The sequence below is a fragment of the Daphnia magna genome, linkage group LG1 (genome assembly GCF_020631705.1).
Source record: "Daphnia magna isolate NIES linkage group LG1, ASM2063170v1.1, whole genome shotgun sequence".
Classification (NCBI taxonomy): Eukaryota; Metazoa; Arthropoda; class Branchiopoda; order Diplostraca; family Daphniidae; genus Daphnia; species Daphnia magna.
In genome coordinates, this window is record NC_059182.1 from 15339998 (window position 1) to 15356758 (window position 16761).

The 16761-nt window shown below is 39.6% G+C and overlaps 5 protein-coding genes across 8 annotated transcripts; 3 read left to right on the forward strand and 2 right to left on the reverse strand.

The window, feature by feature from the left end:
- Positions 1–1181: 1181 nt before the first annotated feature.
- Positions 1182–3523, reverse strand: LOC116916238. Of its 4 annotated transcripts, none has more exons than XM_032921459.2 (5): positions 3370–3523; positions 2684–2982; positions 2116–2622; positions 1536–2049; positions 1182–1464 (listed from the first exon to the last, which is right to left on the reverse strand). In XM_032921459.2, the coding sequence occupies exons 2-5, from the start codon at positions 2942–2944 to the stop codon at positions 1328–1330; spliced, it is 1419 nt and encodes a 472-aa protein (XP_032777350.2). In that variant the 5' UTR covers positions 2945–2982; positions 3370–3523; the 3' UTR covers positions 1182–1327. The 4 variants fall into 4 exon arrangements, with proteins under 4 accessions (XP_032777350.2, XP_032777354.2, XP_032777362.2 ...); XM_032921463.2 differs by having other exon boundaries at positions 3357–3477; XM_032921471.2 differs by lacking the exon at positions 3370–3523 and adding an exon at positions 3126–3316.
- Positions 3524–4298: 775 nt separating this feature from the next.
- Positions 4299–8057, forward strand: LOC116916261 (tRNA (cytosine(34)-C(5))-methyltransferase). Its single transcript, XM_032921488.2, has 13 exons — positions 4299–4558; positions 4622–4693; positions 4764–5070; positions 5152–5204; positions 5267–5348; positions 5422–5568; positions 5627–5750; positions 5829–6434; positions 6490–6625; positions 6703–6780; positions 6839–6989; positions 7056–7205; positions 7272–8057. Exons 1-13 carry the CDS (start codon positions 4493–4495, stop codon positions 7562–7564), a joined length of 2265 nt encoding a protein of 754 aa, XP_032777379.2. The 5' UTR covers positions 4299–4492; the 3' UTR covers positions 7565–8057.
- LOC116916279 (bax inhibitor 1) lies at positions 7595–8893 on the reverse strand. The gene is made up of 5 exons (XM_032921506.2): positions 8708–8893; positions 8409–8641; positions 8111–8337; positions 7885–8055; positions 7595–7824 (listed from the first exon to the last, which is right to left on the reverse strand). Exons 1-5 carry the CDS (start codon positions 8776–8778, stop codon positions 7792–7794), a joined length of 735 nt encoding a protein of 244 aa, XP_032777397.2. The 5' UTR covers positions 8779–8893; the 3' UTR covers positions 7595–7791.
- A 206-nt stretch (positions 8894–9099) lies between these two features.
- On the forward strand, positions 9100–11051 carry LOC116916270 (carboxypeptidase Q). The gene is made up of 4 exons (XM_032921494.2): positions 9100–9773; positions 9881–10030; positions 10087–10348; positions 10430–11051. The coding sequence occupies exons 1-4, from the start codon at positions 9198–9200 to the stop codon at positions 10939–10941; spliced, it is 1500 nt and encodes a 499-aa protein (XP_032777385.1). The 5' UTR covers positions 9100–9197; the 3' UTR covers positions 10942–11051.
- Positions 11052–12344: 1293 nt separating this feature from the next.
- On the forward strand, positions 12345–16372 carry LOC116916288 (retinal homeobox protein Rx1). The gene is made up of 8 exons (XM_032921515.2): positions 12345–12633; positions 12746–12825; positions 12898–12952; positions 13831–13859; positions 13928–14008; positions 14070–14128; positions 14928–15021; positions 15482–16372. Exons 1-8 carry the CDS (start codon positions 12481–12483, stop codon positions 15696–15698), a joined length of 768 nt encoding a protein of 255 aa, XP_032777406.1. The 5' UTR covers positions 12345–12480; the 3' UTR covers positions 15699–16372.
- The last annotated feature ends 389 nt before the right edge of the window (positions 16373–16761 follow it).

Below are 16761 nucleotides of genomic sequence, written 5' to 3' on the forward strand. Positions count from 1 at the left end.
CTTAAATGAGTCGTTTTATAAAGAAAAAAATAGATGGTTACAATTGTCTTTTAAAGCTGCATTTAACGATGTTTTTTAATTTTTTTTATCAAAATAGCCCACCCGACACCCTTTAACAAGGCGAGATAGGGAAAGAGTTCCGTACCAGAGTAATAGTATTCTATTACTCTGTCCGTACTTAACAATAAAGCCACTGACGCGTACCCCTAATGTTTTACGAACGCACCTTGGTGTTTTAAGATAGCTTTTGCGGCTGGAAGCCATGTTTGTATCGGGGAATATATTTAATCGGGGAAGCTTAGCGGTGTCCCCGATTTAAATGAATCGGGGAAGTTCGGAGCGGGGATTTCTTTTTTCGGTGCGGAACGATGCTATAATCGGTGCTGCACCGATAGCACCGCTTCAGCCATAGGGGGTTTAGTCTTACCAGTGACCTTTCTGATAGGCCAACGAGAATCACGTGACTAAGGTCACATTTTTTTCTTATTGGCCGTAGGGCAGCTGCCAATTTAGATCACTATTCATTGATAATCGGGGAAGGCACCGAGCACCGAAATCACTTCCCCGATTAAGATTATCCCCGCACCGGATCGACTAAAAAGCTCCCCGATTGGCGCGGGGCCGAGCGCTACAAGAAGGCAATAGTGATTTTTAAATATTAAAAACTGGTGGCACTGGCTCCCAATAACTATCAGCTGATACAATGAGGAAACGCGGTGATCTATGAAATCTGGAGTGTGTAGCTCCGCCCATATTTTCCAGAAAACACGAAATGGCACGTTGTTCTCGCAAATAATAAATTAAAATGTTCTATTCATAATTAGTAGTGCCACGAGACGCTAATTACTAGCTATCCAGCATCAAAATCTATAATGCCGTTTACAAGATATAAGTACAAAATGGTAACAACTCAGAAAGAGGTAGTGGAATGAAGGTCCTGTAAACCCCTTGGTAAACTAAGAGGGAATTAATGGTGCTTTCTGGGGTGCTAAAAATTTAGGCGATAAGTTAGCGTTCCGTAACCCGAAGGGTTATTTTTTTTTAAGACCGTATGTCGTATGTTGATCGCAACCTGAAATTTTCTTAATCAGGAACTGTAACAGAAAGGGAGAGGTTAAGCTAAAAATGGAAATTAGAATTGGAAGTTTTGATTTGATGGTACTGGCTTTGAATACAGTTACTTAAATGAAGCAGAATTTTCATGTATTAGATTATTTGTCTTTAGTTCAACCGGATATTCATTATAGCGATGTACAATGAGAAGCAGTGAATAAGTATTGATCTCCTAATCTGGAAATGACTCGGTAGTAGCTGCTTAATTCATTCTTTACAGCATGTCCTTCACATCGGTTATTAGTTCAACGATCCTTTGACTGAGGAGAGGGTTGGAAATGACTGAATTAAATTCAAAAAGGCTCTGCCATCCATTTTTCGTTCCTTCTTCGTCCAGTTCTTGGGACTGATCTAAAATGTGGAATTGGCATATGAATGACAGGGAAAACATATGAAATTTATGTTTTCCATTGTTCTCATACCTTCCTGCTGGACAGGCTTATCAGAATTTTTGGAAATTGCGTTTTCATTTTTCAGAGTATGATCTTTTGCTTTGGAGTTATCAAGCAAAATAGGTAAGATGAAGAGAGCAATCATCATCATTAGGATATAGCGTTGCTTAACTTCCTCCAAAAATTTCGCCTGGGAATAGCCTTCCTTGCTCAGGTCAATACCCAATTTTCCTAGTGCGATGGAAAGAGCAGTAAAATATTCTGTAAATAGCTCGTCTAAGTGTTGTTTTCGGAAATTTGATGATGTGCTCGAAAACAAAAAGTAGCCAAGATCGTGCGAAGGATGTCCAAGGCGTGCAATTTGCCAGTCAATGAGCGCCATTTCTTCGGGTTCATTGCTTGCTTCGCTTGGATAACGAAAGAGAATATTGTTGTTCCATGAATCACCGTGTAACAAACAAGTCAAGGGGCCACTGTCCACAAATGATTCCCAGTTCCATATTTTTTCAAGATCGGGTAACAGTCCGTCAAGCCAATCGGCAACCTGAGTTGATACAGCAGATATCAAATGAGACAATATGAAATAGTTAATAAATTGTAATGAACTTACTTCTCCCTGCTGAAAGTGACGCAAAACCTTAATATACTGGGGCAAAACTATCGTCCGGTAGACGATTGCTGGGTTAATATAATTTGGATCCTTTCGAAAAATTTCGTACGACGAAGGAAAATCGCGTGATCCGTCGCTCTTTACAAATCTACGTTGATTTGCCACGCTCAGGGCATGATAATTGGCATAAGTAACTAGTGCAACTTTCGCGTGATTAAAATCGATTCCTTCGGCTGATCTGGCGGACGACGTCATACGGTAGCCCTTCCTTTTCAAATCTTCCAATACACACACAGTTTCATTCTCTAAACGATTGCCATCGTTAGACAAAGCAAAGTTTACAAAATAAGCCTCTGCAACATTGAGTGGTACTTCAAAGTTGGTCAGATTCTTTGAATATCTAATTTCTTTTAGTTCAGGAAGCCATTGTTGATAAACTATTGATTCCCTTTGGTATGAGCCTCCAATAAAACCAGCTGCTAATCTAGACGAATTGGATGGAAGGACCTATTAAAAATTCATTAATGATTTATTTATTTTTACTAGAATTATTATAATTTCAGCTCACCTTCACAAATCCAGTATACTGTCCTCCAATTTCAACAGAGGCATCAGTAATAAACACATCACTCATGAAATTTGTCCCCAATGGTACAGCAGGTTTGGCAGTGATCCATACTTTACCATAGCCAGATAGATCAAATTCAAAATTAGTCAATGGGTTATTATTTTCGGCAATTTTCATCAGTTTTTGGGTGAGATCTGTTTGTTGAAAAACAGTTTTCCAAAATTTTTGAATTTCATTCACCGACTTTTCAGCTGATGCCATGATTTAGTACTATTATATAATGGTATGCTGCACTTGACCTAGAGTTTCAATTTTAAAATATAGATTAATAAATTTCAGACAATTTCCACTTACACACTTCATAAAGTAACTGTTTACACAAATTTTTATGTGTTTTACAGCTATGTTAGATGGACAAGTAATGCAATAAGTGTGTTGCAACCTGCAAGAGTGGTGTAAGAGTGGGGCAAGAATGGTGTAAGAGTCATGCAAGAGTCATGGAAGAGATAAGCACTAATTGCTGTTGACTTTATCAGAATACTGATATCATATGAAGGCAGTGGTATGCAAATATAACTCTGAAATGTCAAATGCTATACTGCTAGGTTTCTTTAAAATGGTTCACTCTTTACTAAATTTTTTTTACAGTAATTCATAAAGGCTTAAGTATTACCATTGTATTTTACCTAAGATATTGTCAATGTCTATTATCTATGAAGTATGAAAGCACTTGGAGTTGGACTCAGCTCCGATCAGCTTCAGGCCTTCAGCCCAGCACGCCCCGGACCGAAAAAAAAAGGATGATCGGGCCCGATCAGTGCTGGTCTTGTCAGAGTCATAGAACCCATGGCCATAGGGTTCTATGACTCTGGTCTTGTGATGCTACGTTAGTGAAATTTCACTTCGTTTCGTTTTATTATATATAGAATATATCTAACTATATGAGTTTTTCACCCGATCACCTAGATTACAGATTATTCCCCCCCCCCTGGTCGACGAAGTGGTCCTCCGATTGGGCCCCCAATGGCATTTTTCGGGGCAGGAATCCCGATTAGAGCCAATCGGGGCCGATCCGGCCATCCCTATTTCTAGCGCTCGGCCCTGCGCCAATCGGGGAGCTTTTTAGTCGATCCGGTGCAGGGATAACCTTAATCGGGGAAGCGATTTCGGTGCTCGGTGCCTTCCCCGTCATAGAACCCATAGGGTTCTATCAGAGTAATAGAATACTGGTGTAGCCACGGCCATGTTAATTCCCCCTCTCGGATTTTTTCCCAAAAGTTGTTGCCAATTTCGCGTATCGATTGTGAGAAAATGAGGCAAGATATCGATTTAAGTGTCTCATAACCGTAACTGCCACCTATGAATTGAGTTTTAAGGGTTGTTATTGTTATAACAACCCATATGTTTATACATACATTTTTTCACACTAACTAATTAAGCCACTTTTTGTTTACTTTCTGAAGTACAGATGACGAAAATGAGCGAAAACATAGTGAAAACGTAATACATCACAAGTTCACAACACAGCCGCTGTGGCGCTTTCGTTATGGGACAGAAAGACTTTCAGGCCAAAAAGGCAATGGGAGGGCCCGCCATAAGCGTGGCTACACCAGTATTCTATTACTCTGGTTCTATGTTCTATGACTCTGTTTGCGACGTTTTGACATTTGAAGATTACACTTTAGCGCATCTCCTTTGCCATTCGCATTAGTACATAAGTTTTGGACTGATTTTCTGAATCCACGTGTTCTACTGTGTGATATAATTTTTTCTCCGAGTATTAGACATTTGAAATTTATTTACGTTATCATGGGTCGAATGGGAAGAAAAAGTAAACGAGAAAAAAAGAATGAGAAAACAGGAGACCTAAGTTGGGTAAGCCGATTTATATATGCACTCTGCTTTGCACATGTTTTATAGAATTCTTGTTATTCAAAGGGAACCAAAAACAAACGTGAAGGATACGATGTAGTTGTCAAAGAAAATGCGGCGTTTGAAACTTATTACAAGGTTTGTTTCACCGTGAAATACTTTTTTTTTTAGATCTATTGCATTCTAAGACATTTTCACACCACTTCAGGCCCAAAAAATTGTCCCTCAGGATGAGTGGGATTCATTTATGTATCATTTTAAAGAGCCATTACCAGCATCATTTAGAATTTCTGGACACCGTAACCAAGGAAAAGCAATCTTGAAGATCATGGAAGGGGAATATTTTAAGGCATTGACTGAAGAGAATGCAAAACCTGAATGTCTGTCTTGGTATCCAGAAAATCTTGCATGGCAGTTAAGTCTGACTAGAAAAGATATCCGTAAATCTGAAGCCAATGTGAAACTTCACAACTTTTTGGTGTCTGAAACAGAGGCAGGAAATATAAGTCGGCAAGGTATTTTAGACAGTCACCTTCTTATTTATTATGTTGTTTTTTCTTTACAATTTGTTGTAATTTTTTGTTTTTTGTTTAAAGAAACTGTGAGCATGATTCCACCATTGGTACTTGATGTCCAACCCCATCACAAGGTATATTACAAACATTTGGCTAAAGCTGTGATCCAGTTTTCATTCTCTTAAATCTATCCCAGGTCTTCGATATGTGTGCAGCACCAGGCTCCAAAACTACCCAGCTAGTAGAAATGTTGCATGCAGAGGAGGGAAAAATACCAGGCATGCTTTCCATCTACAAATATTATGTTTTTAGATTTATATTGGAAGTTATTCAGTGTTTTTATCTTTTTAGAAGGTCTGGTGATAGCAAACGATTCGAATAACAAACGGTGCTATCTCTTGACTCATCAGTTGAAGAGATTGCCAAGCCCTAATTTAATAATAACCAACCATGATGCCTCTATTATGCCCAATTTCCATATTCCTACGACTGATGGAGGTAATTTCATTTAAAAAGCGTTTCCGAACGGAGTGTGACTTCTTACTTCAATTCACAGGAAAAGAAATTCTGAAGTTTGATCGTATTTTATGCGACGTACCTTGTTCTGGAGACGGTACTTTACGCAAGAATTTTGATGTGTGGATGAAATGGAATGCAGCTAATGGAGCAAGTCTTCACGGGTATTCAAGCTTACTTCATACTTATTTCTAGTCGATTTGGTAATGCATCTTATAGTGATTGGGGATCCGCTCAATTAGTTTGCAGTATCGAATTGTGCGCCGAGGAGCGGAAATGCTTACCGTGGGTGGAAAAATGGTCTATTCAACATGTTCACTGAATCCCATTGAAGACGAAGCAGTTCTTCATCGTTTATTGGCCGAAGCGAAAGGATCCTTAGAATTGGAAGAAGTGAGCGAAAAGCTGCCTGGACTCAAATTTGTTCGTGGTTTGTCTAGCTGGATTGTTATGTCCCGTGACTTGACTGCCTATTCAACACCGGAAGAAGTTCCTGAATCTATGAAGCACATTCTCCGAGAATCACTGTTCCCACCAAAAGTTGAAGATGCCGATAAATTTCACCTGGAAAGGTGTTTACGGATTCTGCCACATCACCAGAACACGGGTGGATTTTTTGTTTCCGTATTGAAGAAGGTTGCCCTACTTCCATGGGAAGCGCAAACAGAGAGAAAACCCGTTACTGAAAATTCTTCTGCTGACAGTCTGGTGATGCCAGTTGGACCAGTGGAGTCGGGAAAGGACAACGGACCCCGTTCGCCCGCACGGAAGAGGCAAAAAATCCGTGGATTTAAAGAAGACCCATATCTCTTCTTTGACGAAGATGAAGAATTGTGGCCCCCAATCAAGTAATATTTATTATTATAAGCTATGCACAATTTCACACGTTCTTCTTTCAACCAGAAAATTCTATGGGTTAAGTGATGAGATGGATCCCAAGTTACTATTAACTCGCTGCAAAGAGGGGAAGAAGAAGAATATCTACTTCACCAGTCCTACCGTTCGGGACTTAACCAGAATAAATGCCGACAGATTATCAGTAAATTTTTTATTTTACTTAATTTTTTTGTTGTGGCTCTCAAGAAGCTCTTTTTCTTAACCATATCTCTGTTTCAGATCATAAACACGGGAATTAAGATGTTCGCACGCAGTGATAACAAGGGTGCTGACTGCGGCTTCCGAATCGCGCAGGAGGTATGTTGAGGGGGGAAGTTAGTTGTCATTAACTATAAACTAATTATTTTATTTGAAGGGTGCTTTGGCATTGATGGAGTTTATGACCAAACGGCGAGTAGTCGTCACGAGGGAAGATATGTCTATGTTGCTTTTGAATGATGATATGGACACTCCCCCCGAAATCCATAAATTTAGCCCAGATGCTGCCAAGCAATTGCACGAAATTGGTAGGAATTTTCTTTTTACGATATGAAATTTAAAATAATATGAAGTTACTCTTGTAAAATGAAAAGAAACTGGCAGCACGCTGATGGAGTGTTACGAAGACGGACTTCATATAGTTGTGGTCGCTTGGAAGGGGAAAACTTCGGTTAGAGCATACGTCGCGAAGTGTGATCGCATCCATTATTTGCGTCTGTGCGGAGCTGACCTCTCCAAATTTGGTAGTTTTTTATATGGTGTAAATTTAGCAAAATGGTTTTTACCATCGTTTCTATTATATATTCAAGAGGTAAACAAATTTGCTGTCAAGGATAATCAAGTCGCCAATGACCCCGAAGAAAACGACCACGATGACGAAGCTCTCATGGATACAGAGAACGTTGCCAATGAAGTAAAAATAGTTCCGAATAATATGGATGTTACCCACGAAATTGCTGCTGAAAAAAGTGTTTCCGAAGCTGTTATCCCAGAAGTTGCGATTGAAAAAGGTGTCGCAGAAGATAACGTGAAGCAAGAAATAATGGAAGAAACGGTGCTTTCAGAAAGTGTAGATGTCCAAAAAGACATGACAGCTCTTTAATTGTGGAAGTAGATTCAGATAACAAAGATATACATTTCGATTAACGTTGTATTATCGGGTCTTGCGTTGTCAGTACACATACTTTATGCTCAGATGCAGGGGAACAATACCTGTTAGCTACTTAATTTCATATATGTATTTCATTATTATTCAATATTTTGCTTTTTTATTTTGCTTTTTATCAACAGGTAATTTACCCATCAACACATCCAGGCTTTTTTCTTCTTTTAGTTCTTGCGCTTCTTGCTCTGGTTGTCTTCCTAAAGACAAAGAATTAGCTTGAACATACCAAATCTGAATTCTTTCTAACATTATTTTACCTTCTGAGCAAGAATGATCAAGAGATAGCGGAATATGTTGATAAAGTCGATGAAAAGGTCTACTGAATGCCAAACATAATCCTTATCCCCAATACGACGTTTTTCGATAATCAATTGAGTGTCATAGAGAACAAATCCACACATGACAGCGAATCCGAAATACAGGTATGCCTATAAGAATAAAACTTGTAAATCTTGTTTAATGTTATGGCAAACTGGACTTTACCTGAAAAACCAGGACTGATCCGATGAAAATATTTGCCAAGAAAAGAATGCTTAACAATGAAAACATTGAAAGCAATGGGGCTCCTAAGAACAAGTATTGTCCACGTGGCGACAGCAAAGCACAAAGAGAAAAGCAGGTGAAAAGGACAGCTGTGGACAAAAAGGCTGTAGAAATGATTGCTGGATTTATGCGTATAACTGTATCCAGCAGAGGCCCAAGTCCCAAACCTGTTTTGGTTTTAAATGGAAAAGTATATGAGAACCCAAAATTTTAATTTTTTTACAAGAACATAACATACCAGTAAAAAATGAAAATCCAAGGAGCAAACCAATCCTGGTTTTTGCATTCTTTCCGCTCTCATCTGGAGTGGCAAACAAAGTCAACAGAAAGCCAATTGCAACAAATGAAGTAAGGAAATTTCCAGACAGGATATTGGTGAAAAGATGAACATAGGCGCCAGCAGCAGCTGCTAAAGTTGACATTGTCAAACAAGTGTAAACTTGCTTGAGATGATGTTGAATAGGGGGTTCTCTGTAAAGGTCAAAGTTTGTGAATAACGAATTTTCGCCAATTCCGTAAGGCTTCATCAAAACTTACAGTGTCGAATTAAAATTTCGAATAGCAGCATTAATGGAAAAAGATGTTCGGCGGTTAGTCGTTGACGCCATGTTTACAAAACGGTAATAAAAGATTCCTGTTGGTCCTTGTTGTTCTAGAAGTTCGTGATTCCTTATCAAGTATTCAACTGGTAAGATCTGTTTAACGTTATGATGACGTAAATAAATGATTGGAGTCATACGATGTACAGCTGGCGCCACCTGAGAACTGTTGTTATTTTTAAAATATTGATTTTATGAATTTTAAACTACTGACTAATTTTTCCTGGACACTTTTTTACTTTAAATTGTGTGTTTTTATTTGCTTACATTAAGCAAGGTTAAAATTAATTCGTTACTGAAAAACTAGCTCCTGCTTCTACTAGTCAGTGTAGGACTGTAGGTGTAGCAAGCTCCTCAAATTGGCAACGCCACCTGGTCGATCACCTGAACGATTGTTGACATCAGTTAGTCGTTAGTTCGAAAAAATAATGGGTTCAAATGTGATTCTTTCTTTGATTATTATATATTTTAGTGTGGCAAATATTGAAGCAGCCGGCAAGAAAAATGCGTTTGTAGGATTTGCCAATAAGCTTGATTCCAAAAAAACGTTCAACCGAAGTACAAGCAGTCTTTCGAATTCAATTTCACGTGACGAATGTAATCTCCCTGATGAGTTAACCGAAGAAATTTCGCGTTACAAACCAATTGTTGAAGGAATCATCAACGCATCAGTAAATGGAATTTTCAAGAAAAGAACGTGGAGAACATTGGCCAGATTTGTAGACAAATTTGGATCTAGAATAGCTGGGTCTGACAATTTAGAAAATTCTATTGATTACATGGTTGATCTCCTAAAAAAAAATCAGCTAGAGAATGTTCATACTGAGCCAGCACTTGTGCCAAAATGGGTTAGAGGAAGAGAGTCTTGCTGGTTAGTCTCTCCACGTCTGGAGAAGTTGAGCATTCTTGGTTTGGGGTCGAGCATAGGAACTCCAGCCAAAGGCATTACTGCACATGCTGTTGTTGTTGAGAGTTTTGAAGAACTTAAGAAACTTGGAAAAGTGGTGAGAACCCTTTGTTTTGTTTTTTTTTTTTTTTGTTTTTTTGTTTTGTTTTGTTATTGTTTCTTTAATACATACAAGTCTTCAGTAATGCCATGTTTGGATACTAGGTCGAGGGTAAAATCGTGGTTTTCAACGAACCTTTCATTTCTTACGAGAAAACGGTGAAATATCGTGGATACGGAGCCATTGAAGCCGCCAAACTGGGAGCTGTTGCCACGTTGATTCGATCAGTCACTCCTTTCTCCATCGATTCCCCGGTCGGTACTGAAAAATTCTGGTTATGACAAGTAAGTTAATCCATTCTATTGTTCAGCACACCGGATGGCAACACTATCAAGAAAACGTAACTCAGATACCAACAGCAGCTATTAGCATCGAAATTGCGGAAACGTTGCAGCGGATGTACCAAGCAGGCGACGATATTTTGATTTATCTATACATGGAGGCGCGCAATTTACCTCCAGTCATGTCCCGTAACACAATAGGTGATATCACAGGTCATCAACATCCGGAAAAAGTGGTCGTTGTTTCTGGACATTTGGATAGTTGGGATGTAGGCCAAGGAGCTATGGATGGTAAGAAAGCCTTACTAAAATGAACAGGGCCATTTGACGGATATTTTTTCCTGTTGTTGTTTGTTGTTGAAACCTTTTAAGATGGAGGAGGTGCCTTCATCTCATGGAATGCCCTGGCGTTACTCAAGGTGCTTGGTTTACGTCCTCGTCGAACTTTACGTTCTATATTATGGACAGCTGAGGAGGAAGGTTTGGTTGGGGCAGCAGCGTATTTCCACGATCACCGTAATAACACTGCTGCATTTGATTTCGTAATGGAGTCGGACGAGGGAACTTTTCAGCCGCTGGGTCTCTCTTTTTCTGGCAGCAGCGAAGCCGGTTGTATCTTGAAGGAAATCTTGAAACTGATGCATCCTTTGAACGCTACTCAGTTCGCTTCCCCAATGGACGGTGGTCCGGATATTGAGTTTTTCACTAACGTCGGCATCCCAGGGGCTGCATTGCTCAACGCCAACGAGCGCTACTTTTGGTACCATCATAGTAATGGCGACCGAATGACAGTTGAAGATCCTACCAATTTGGATATGTGCACCGCACTATGGGCAGCTTCCGCATTTGTTGTCGCCGACCTTTCCATTGACATGCCACGATAGAGATTTCTTCAAGTTTTTTTGTTTTTTTTTCCTTATTGCTATTTTGTTTTCACATTAACAGCAAATTGAATGTCGACGATTGTTTTGAACACGAATATCTCAAATATTTATTTATTTTGTTCATTTCTCACTCGTCTCTGTGTGTTCTGCCATTGACAATCTTGTCACGAGGACACAATGCAAACTCTAAAACAAAGCAATCAACACAATAGCAACAACTCGGAATTTTCTTAAGTTAGAAATTGAACAGACTTACGGTCTATCAACTTTCTTGTTAGTCAAATGGATGAAATTCTCATCGAGATAGGAAACAAACCTTTCAATGAAGTCTGGGAGGAAAGGGTCCGAATCGTAACAATATACATAGCAACGACACAGACATGCTGCATTAACTAATTGATCTTTCGACCATTGTTGTTCAACACTAGGTTCATCACAAAGATAACTCTGTACACACAAAAGACATCAAGAGGCGAATGACGATAATTAAAAAAGAAGCGCAACACGGAATGAACCAACTCATGATGAGTTTGACAGCTTTGGTGTTTTGTTTTCTTTTGTTAAAGATCCGCGTTTGGTGTCGCCAAACACTGTGAGCCCATGATATTTTTTGTGCCACCAATATTACAACAACAGCTACATAAAAAAAGAGAGCAAAATAGAAAAGGGAAATAAAGAGGGATGGGATGTGATTCAACATCTGTCTGAAGTCGTTGGTTCATTTCTTCGAACTCAACAATGGATCGAAAGTTCCCTATATACCAAACTCTACGCCCTTGCCTTCAATACCGAGTGCACGAGTGAATGACGAAAAAAAAACGGGGTTGATATAGAAAGCGGACTAATTTGTCCAATTACATACGTATAGAGACGCAGAAAACCAGCCCATAAGGGGAACAAAACCTGGATGAATATTATATACCTCACACCGCGGGCGCACAGATCGGTAGGGCGTTACATTAGAATAGGAGTGGGAATAATGTCTGAAAAAAAAAGGAAAGAAAAGAATAGCTCCTTTTGACAGATATAGATGCCTCGCTCATCAATGACTTTTCCTTTTCGGTCCATATTAATTATAAAGCGCGTGTACTATATAGGAATATCGTTGAAAAAGCTGCTGTTTCGGCTTTGCTGCAGGGGGGTAGGGGAGGAGGAAGGGTGGTTTGTTGTGTGTTATTTGTTGTGTTTGTTGTGTTGACTATTGAAATCCTCTTCATCGAGCAAAGAGACAATAGAACAACTATCGGAGGAAAGGGAACGGGATTGTATTCGTGTTTCAGGTTCAGCAGGCCAGCTTGGTTCATAGAGCTGGAACACTGATGAATATCTACGAAATCCAACGGGGTACGAGAGTCGTCATCCTCATCATCCATTGCTAGCTGTCCTCTTGCTTATAAAAGAGATGCCAGCAACTCACGGGCTCCTCACTCTGTCCGTTCTTTGACCTGAGCGCAGTTCGGATTGTTGATTTAATCTCGGGACCAATATCGAAAAGCAGTAAATCAATCAAAGAAAGTGTCATTAGTTTGCTACAGAGAAATGTCCGTATCGCCACCCCCACCAGTGGCTGTCGCGACGTCCGTCCTCCTTAACAGCAGCAACATGAGCCGGATGGAAGACCACCTGCTGACCAGATTTCAGCATATCGATCCCGAATTGGTCGATGACTACATGTCAGGAAGAAGACGGCAGGTTAGTTCCTAATCGTTTTTGCACTTTTGCCAAATTTCTCTTCTTCTAGGAGTAGCTACGTTGCGTATTAACATTGTTTGCTATTGCCAATTTGTTCACCTAACATTTTTAGAGGAGGAATCGGACAACATTCTCAGCGCAACAGCTCCAAGAGCTAGAATCGCTTTTTCAGAAGACCCGTTACCCAGATGTGTAAATAGAATTGGATTTTCTTGTAGAAGAAATTATTAACTAATAACGACCCCGCTTACATTTTGATCGCAGAATTCACCGAGAAGACGTGGCATCCCGAACGGGGCTGACCGAAGCACGCGTTCAGGTATTTTTATTTCCAACTGCAAACATGATTTAAGTTTATAAATATAGGAAATCAGTTCAAACGGCAAAACTGCTGAAAATGATTCAAGTCAAGAGGAAACTTAGCTGAAAGAAAATCACCACAAAGATTTTCCGTTACACACTCTTTTCGTATCTTGGGCACTGATCAGAAAGCTCACTTACTTTCGAGACATTTAAGGACATTATCGACAAAAGTTAACATCTGTATTAGAGATCAAAATTAAATTTACCACATCGAAAAGGAGATTGCCAGCAGTACAGTTACAAACATTTCATAGGGTCATGAATGCAGATATTAGATCATCAAGCATTCGGAATTATGGATGCTAAACAATATCCCAATGTCCTGGCCGATCCCGGCTTTGGGACGAAGATCGACGAAATTTAATCATATTATTAAGACCTGAGATGTACGCTGTCTCGAATCCGGTTGCACAATCACCATTCATGGACGTAATTGTTGAATGAACCATACCAAGTGCGGCGGTTGATGAAAATGCATCTTACTATTGTTGCAACGTCTATTGACGAATCATATATCAACTGAATATCTTCATTGTTTCCCCGTACTACGTATACTATCCTTACAATCGAAAGCTTTGAACTAAACAACTGATTCAATTCAATCCTTTTCAACTTCTCGTTGCATATGACATTGTGACTTAGGGGTAGAATAACTGCAAAGTTTAAGCTCGAATGCGTATTAACAAAAACGACATCTTCCTAGTGCAAACTTGTGCGAAAGATTAATCCGTCTCGTTGGTTTATTGATTACATACTACACCATTGACACGGTCGAAATTACCGAATCCTATATAGCTTTGTTTAATGCTCGAAACATTTCTTTCTTTGCTGCAGGTGTGGTTCCAAAATCGACGAGCGAAATGGTAAAGATAAAACAATAATTAAATAGGAATACTTTTACATTCAGCTAACTCAGGATGTGCATTTACAGGCGAAAAACAGCCCGGATGCAATGGTCCCGAACTCAACAACATCAACAGCCAACGGACCATTGGCAACGGCCAGCACTGAGGTATCATTTCACGCAAAATGAAAACATGTAAAACTTTTAATGTTTATATTTTTGGTAATAGGTATCTACAGCTTGGATTCAATTTAGGCTTACCGTGGCTTTCCTTACCATCTCTCCCAGGTAAATATGGATCCCCTTCTCGTTTTAACTGGATGGTTAACATTAATTTCAGATCAGATGTACACTTGGTTTAAAAAGTGGTGAATTTTCAGGGCAACGAGGTACAGAATGCCATTTAACCCCTTTTTGTATAGACAATGCGTTAGTTAGGTAGATTTTTTAATAAAACGGAATCAAAGTGGTTTACCCGCAACAACTTTTTATTCGAATAACTCAAAAACTGTTAGTTTTACGTGAAAACGAAATCAATTTTTGTGATCCTCGTTTAATTTTAAAACGAAATCATGCATAGTTTGCTATATTTAAGGTTTTAGCAATAACAGCAAAAAAAAGAAATAAGCCCGACATTTTGTATACAAAAAGTTGAGCGTAAAAATTTGATTTAGAATTCGATAATACCTGACTTGTTATAACCTAATTCGAACGCTGATTTCGAATGAAATATTAGTTTTTCCTTTAATTGTGTAGATTTTAAAATAAAGCGGAATCAAAGTGCTTTTAGCGCAATCCATTTGTATTTAAATAACCCATAAACTATAAATCCCAAGTGGGTGGCGTTCCTTAGCTAGGGGTTGTGGATTTGATCCTGTTCCTGTTGGTTTGTAGGTTGCTGATAGGTGGCTCTTAACCCTTAAAATCTAGTCAAAATTACAAATGGGAACACGCACAATCCTAAAATTTAGTTTAACCCACGTAATGTGCGACTGGAGACGATGAAATGCTCAACACGTCCACAACGCACATACAAAGACTAATCTAATTGAGCCACTTCTTTGTGTTGCTGTCGTTTGAACTTCAGCTGGAAGCGCTGAAACAGGTCCGTCACCATTCGGCTGCATGGATTCTATTACTCCGAGCAGAACTGAAGCTCTGCTTATGGCCTCCCCTTCCGGGTAAGTGTTTCTCACAAATTTTCTTATTGACACGATTCAATCGATTGATGAATAAGCTGGGAAAGGACGCCAGAAACGACTTTTAAAGTGCATACGCTGGTTACATTAACGATAGGCGACCGTGCGCTAGTTTTATGTGCTGCCGCTGAAACCAATGAACCGCAAATCCCCGGCCGCATTCTTTTTAGCCTTTTATCCGTTCAAAATATTCAAGACAACACAAAATTACATTTCATCGGAATATGAATAGTTCTTTTCCTATGCCGACAGAATTTTGTTGCGAGTTGGGACAAACAGATCCATTAAAAGCTCCTATAGAATTGGCAGAGATTTTTGGCCGATGAAAATTGCAATTTTGTGCTGTCAATGCAAGTAGCCAACACACGAAGCGGATGTTATAATAAATATTGTTCATGTGTATCCATTAACTGCTATGTGGTGTGTGCGTGTGTTGCGACAGGAATGGAGTTCAGGATCACCGGGTACCAATGAGTAAAGCCAGTGGCGGAAGTGAGAGCAGTGCCAGCAACGAGGATCAAGTTCTAAATTTGTCACGCACCGGTAATGCTGCCGTGATCAGTCAAACAGACGATAGCAACAGCAGTGCCGACGATGAATCTGAAGATTTGATAATGAACACGAGCGCTTACTTGAAATCCGGCAACGAATCCGACTAAAATAATCTGGAAAACTAAGACATTTTGTTGATTTTAGTCGTTTGAGAAGAGCTTCGTTTTTCTTTTGTGTGTTAATTTCTAGTGGCGTATAATCTGCCCTGCGTATAACCTAGTCGTGTGTGAGCATATGTCATTTTGTATAGATGATCAGATTATAGTTGACACCTTAATTTCTGCTCCTTCAAATGAGCTTTTCGCTGAACTCCAAGTAACTGTTTCAGTTCAATCTTCTCATCAATGTAACTTTTCCTTTTACATATATACTACATATTGTTGATGTGTACTATATATTTGGCGTATTAGTTTTTCTAGACGTCAATATATGAAAACCTCCCCCGCACATTTAGGGTGGTCTGAGGCCATCCATGTGTACAAAATAATACAAAGATGCCGAAGAAAAAAAGATACGATGACCATAAAAGATGCTGCCAGCTTTTCCAGCACGATGGATATCTTCTACGAATCCATGCGTATTATACACGAGTAAGTAATAAGACTCACATTGCTGTTTTATTTAAAAGAAAAAGGGAAGCCTTCTTCGTTCTTCCGGAAATAAATCGGCTTGTCCTCTGGCGACTGGAATCAATCAGCCCAACCATCATACGGGCATTAGCATTGTGCAAACTCTCTCCCTCTGGAAACACACACACTATATGTACAACGTTACAGGCAAAACATGGGCTGATGACGTCTGTCCGTCTTATGTACTGTACATGTACTACTTAAGAGACAAGTCCTAATACGTCGTCCGTTCATTAAACATGTATAAAAATATACGCTGGGTGTGTACGGATTGAAGATGACGAGTTTCGGAAGGGGAAAATGGAGTCGCAGAAGGATTGTCAAGGGAGCGGAAGAAACTACGCAGTAGCCGTAGCTCGTGTAGCTGCTGGTCGATGAGAGTAGCAAAAAAAAAAAAAAAAAAGATGGAGGATAGGCAGATATGAGAAACCTGCTGCTGGAGAATGTATTGATCGGCCAGCTTCCCTGCATCCTCTTCTTGCCCCATCATGCAGCGCACGCGACAACCAATAGCAATGCGGCTTGCATCGACGCTTCAAGT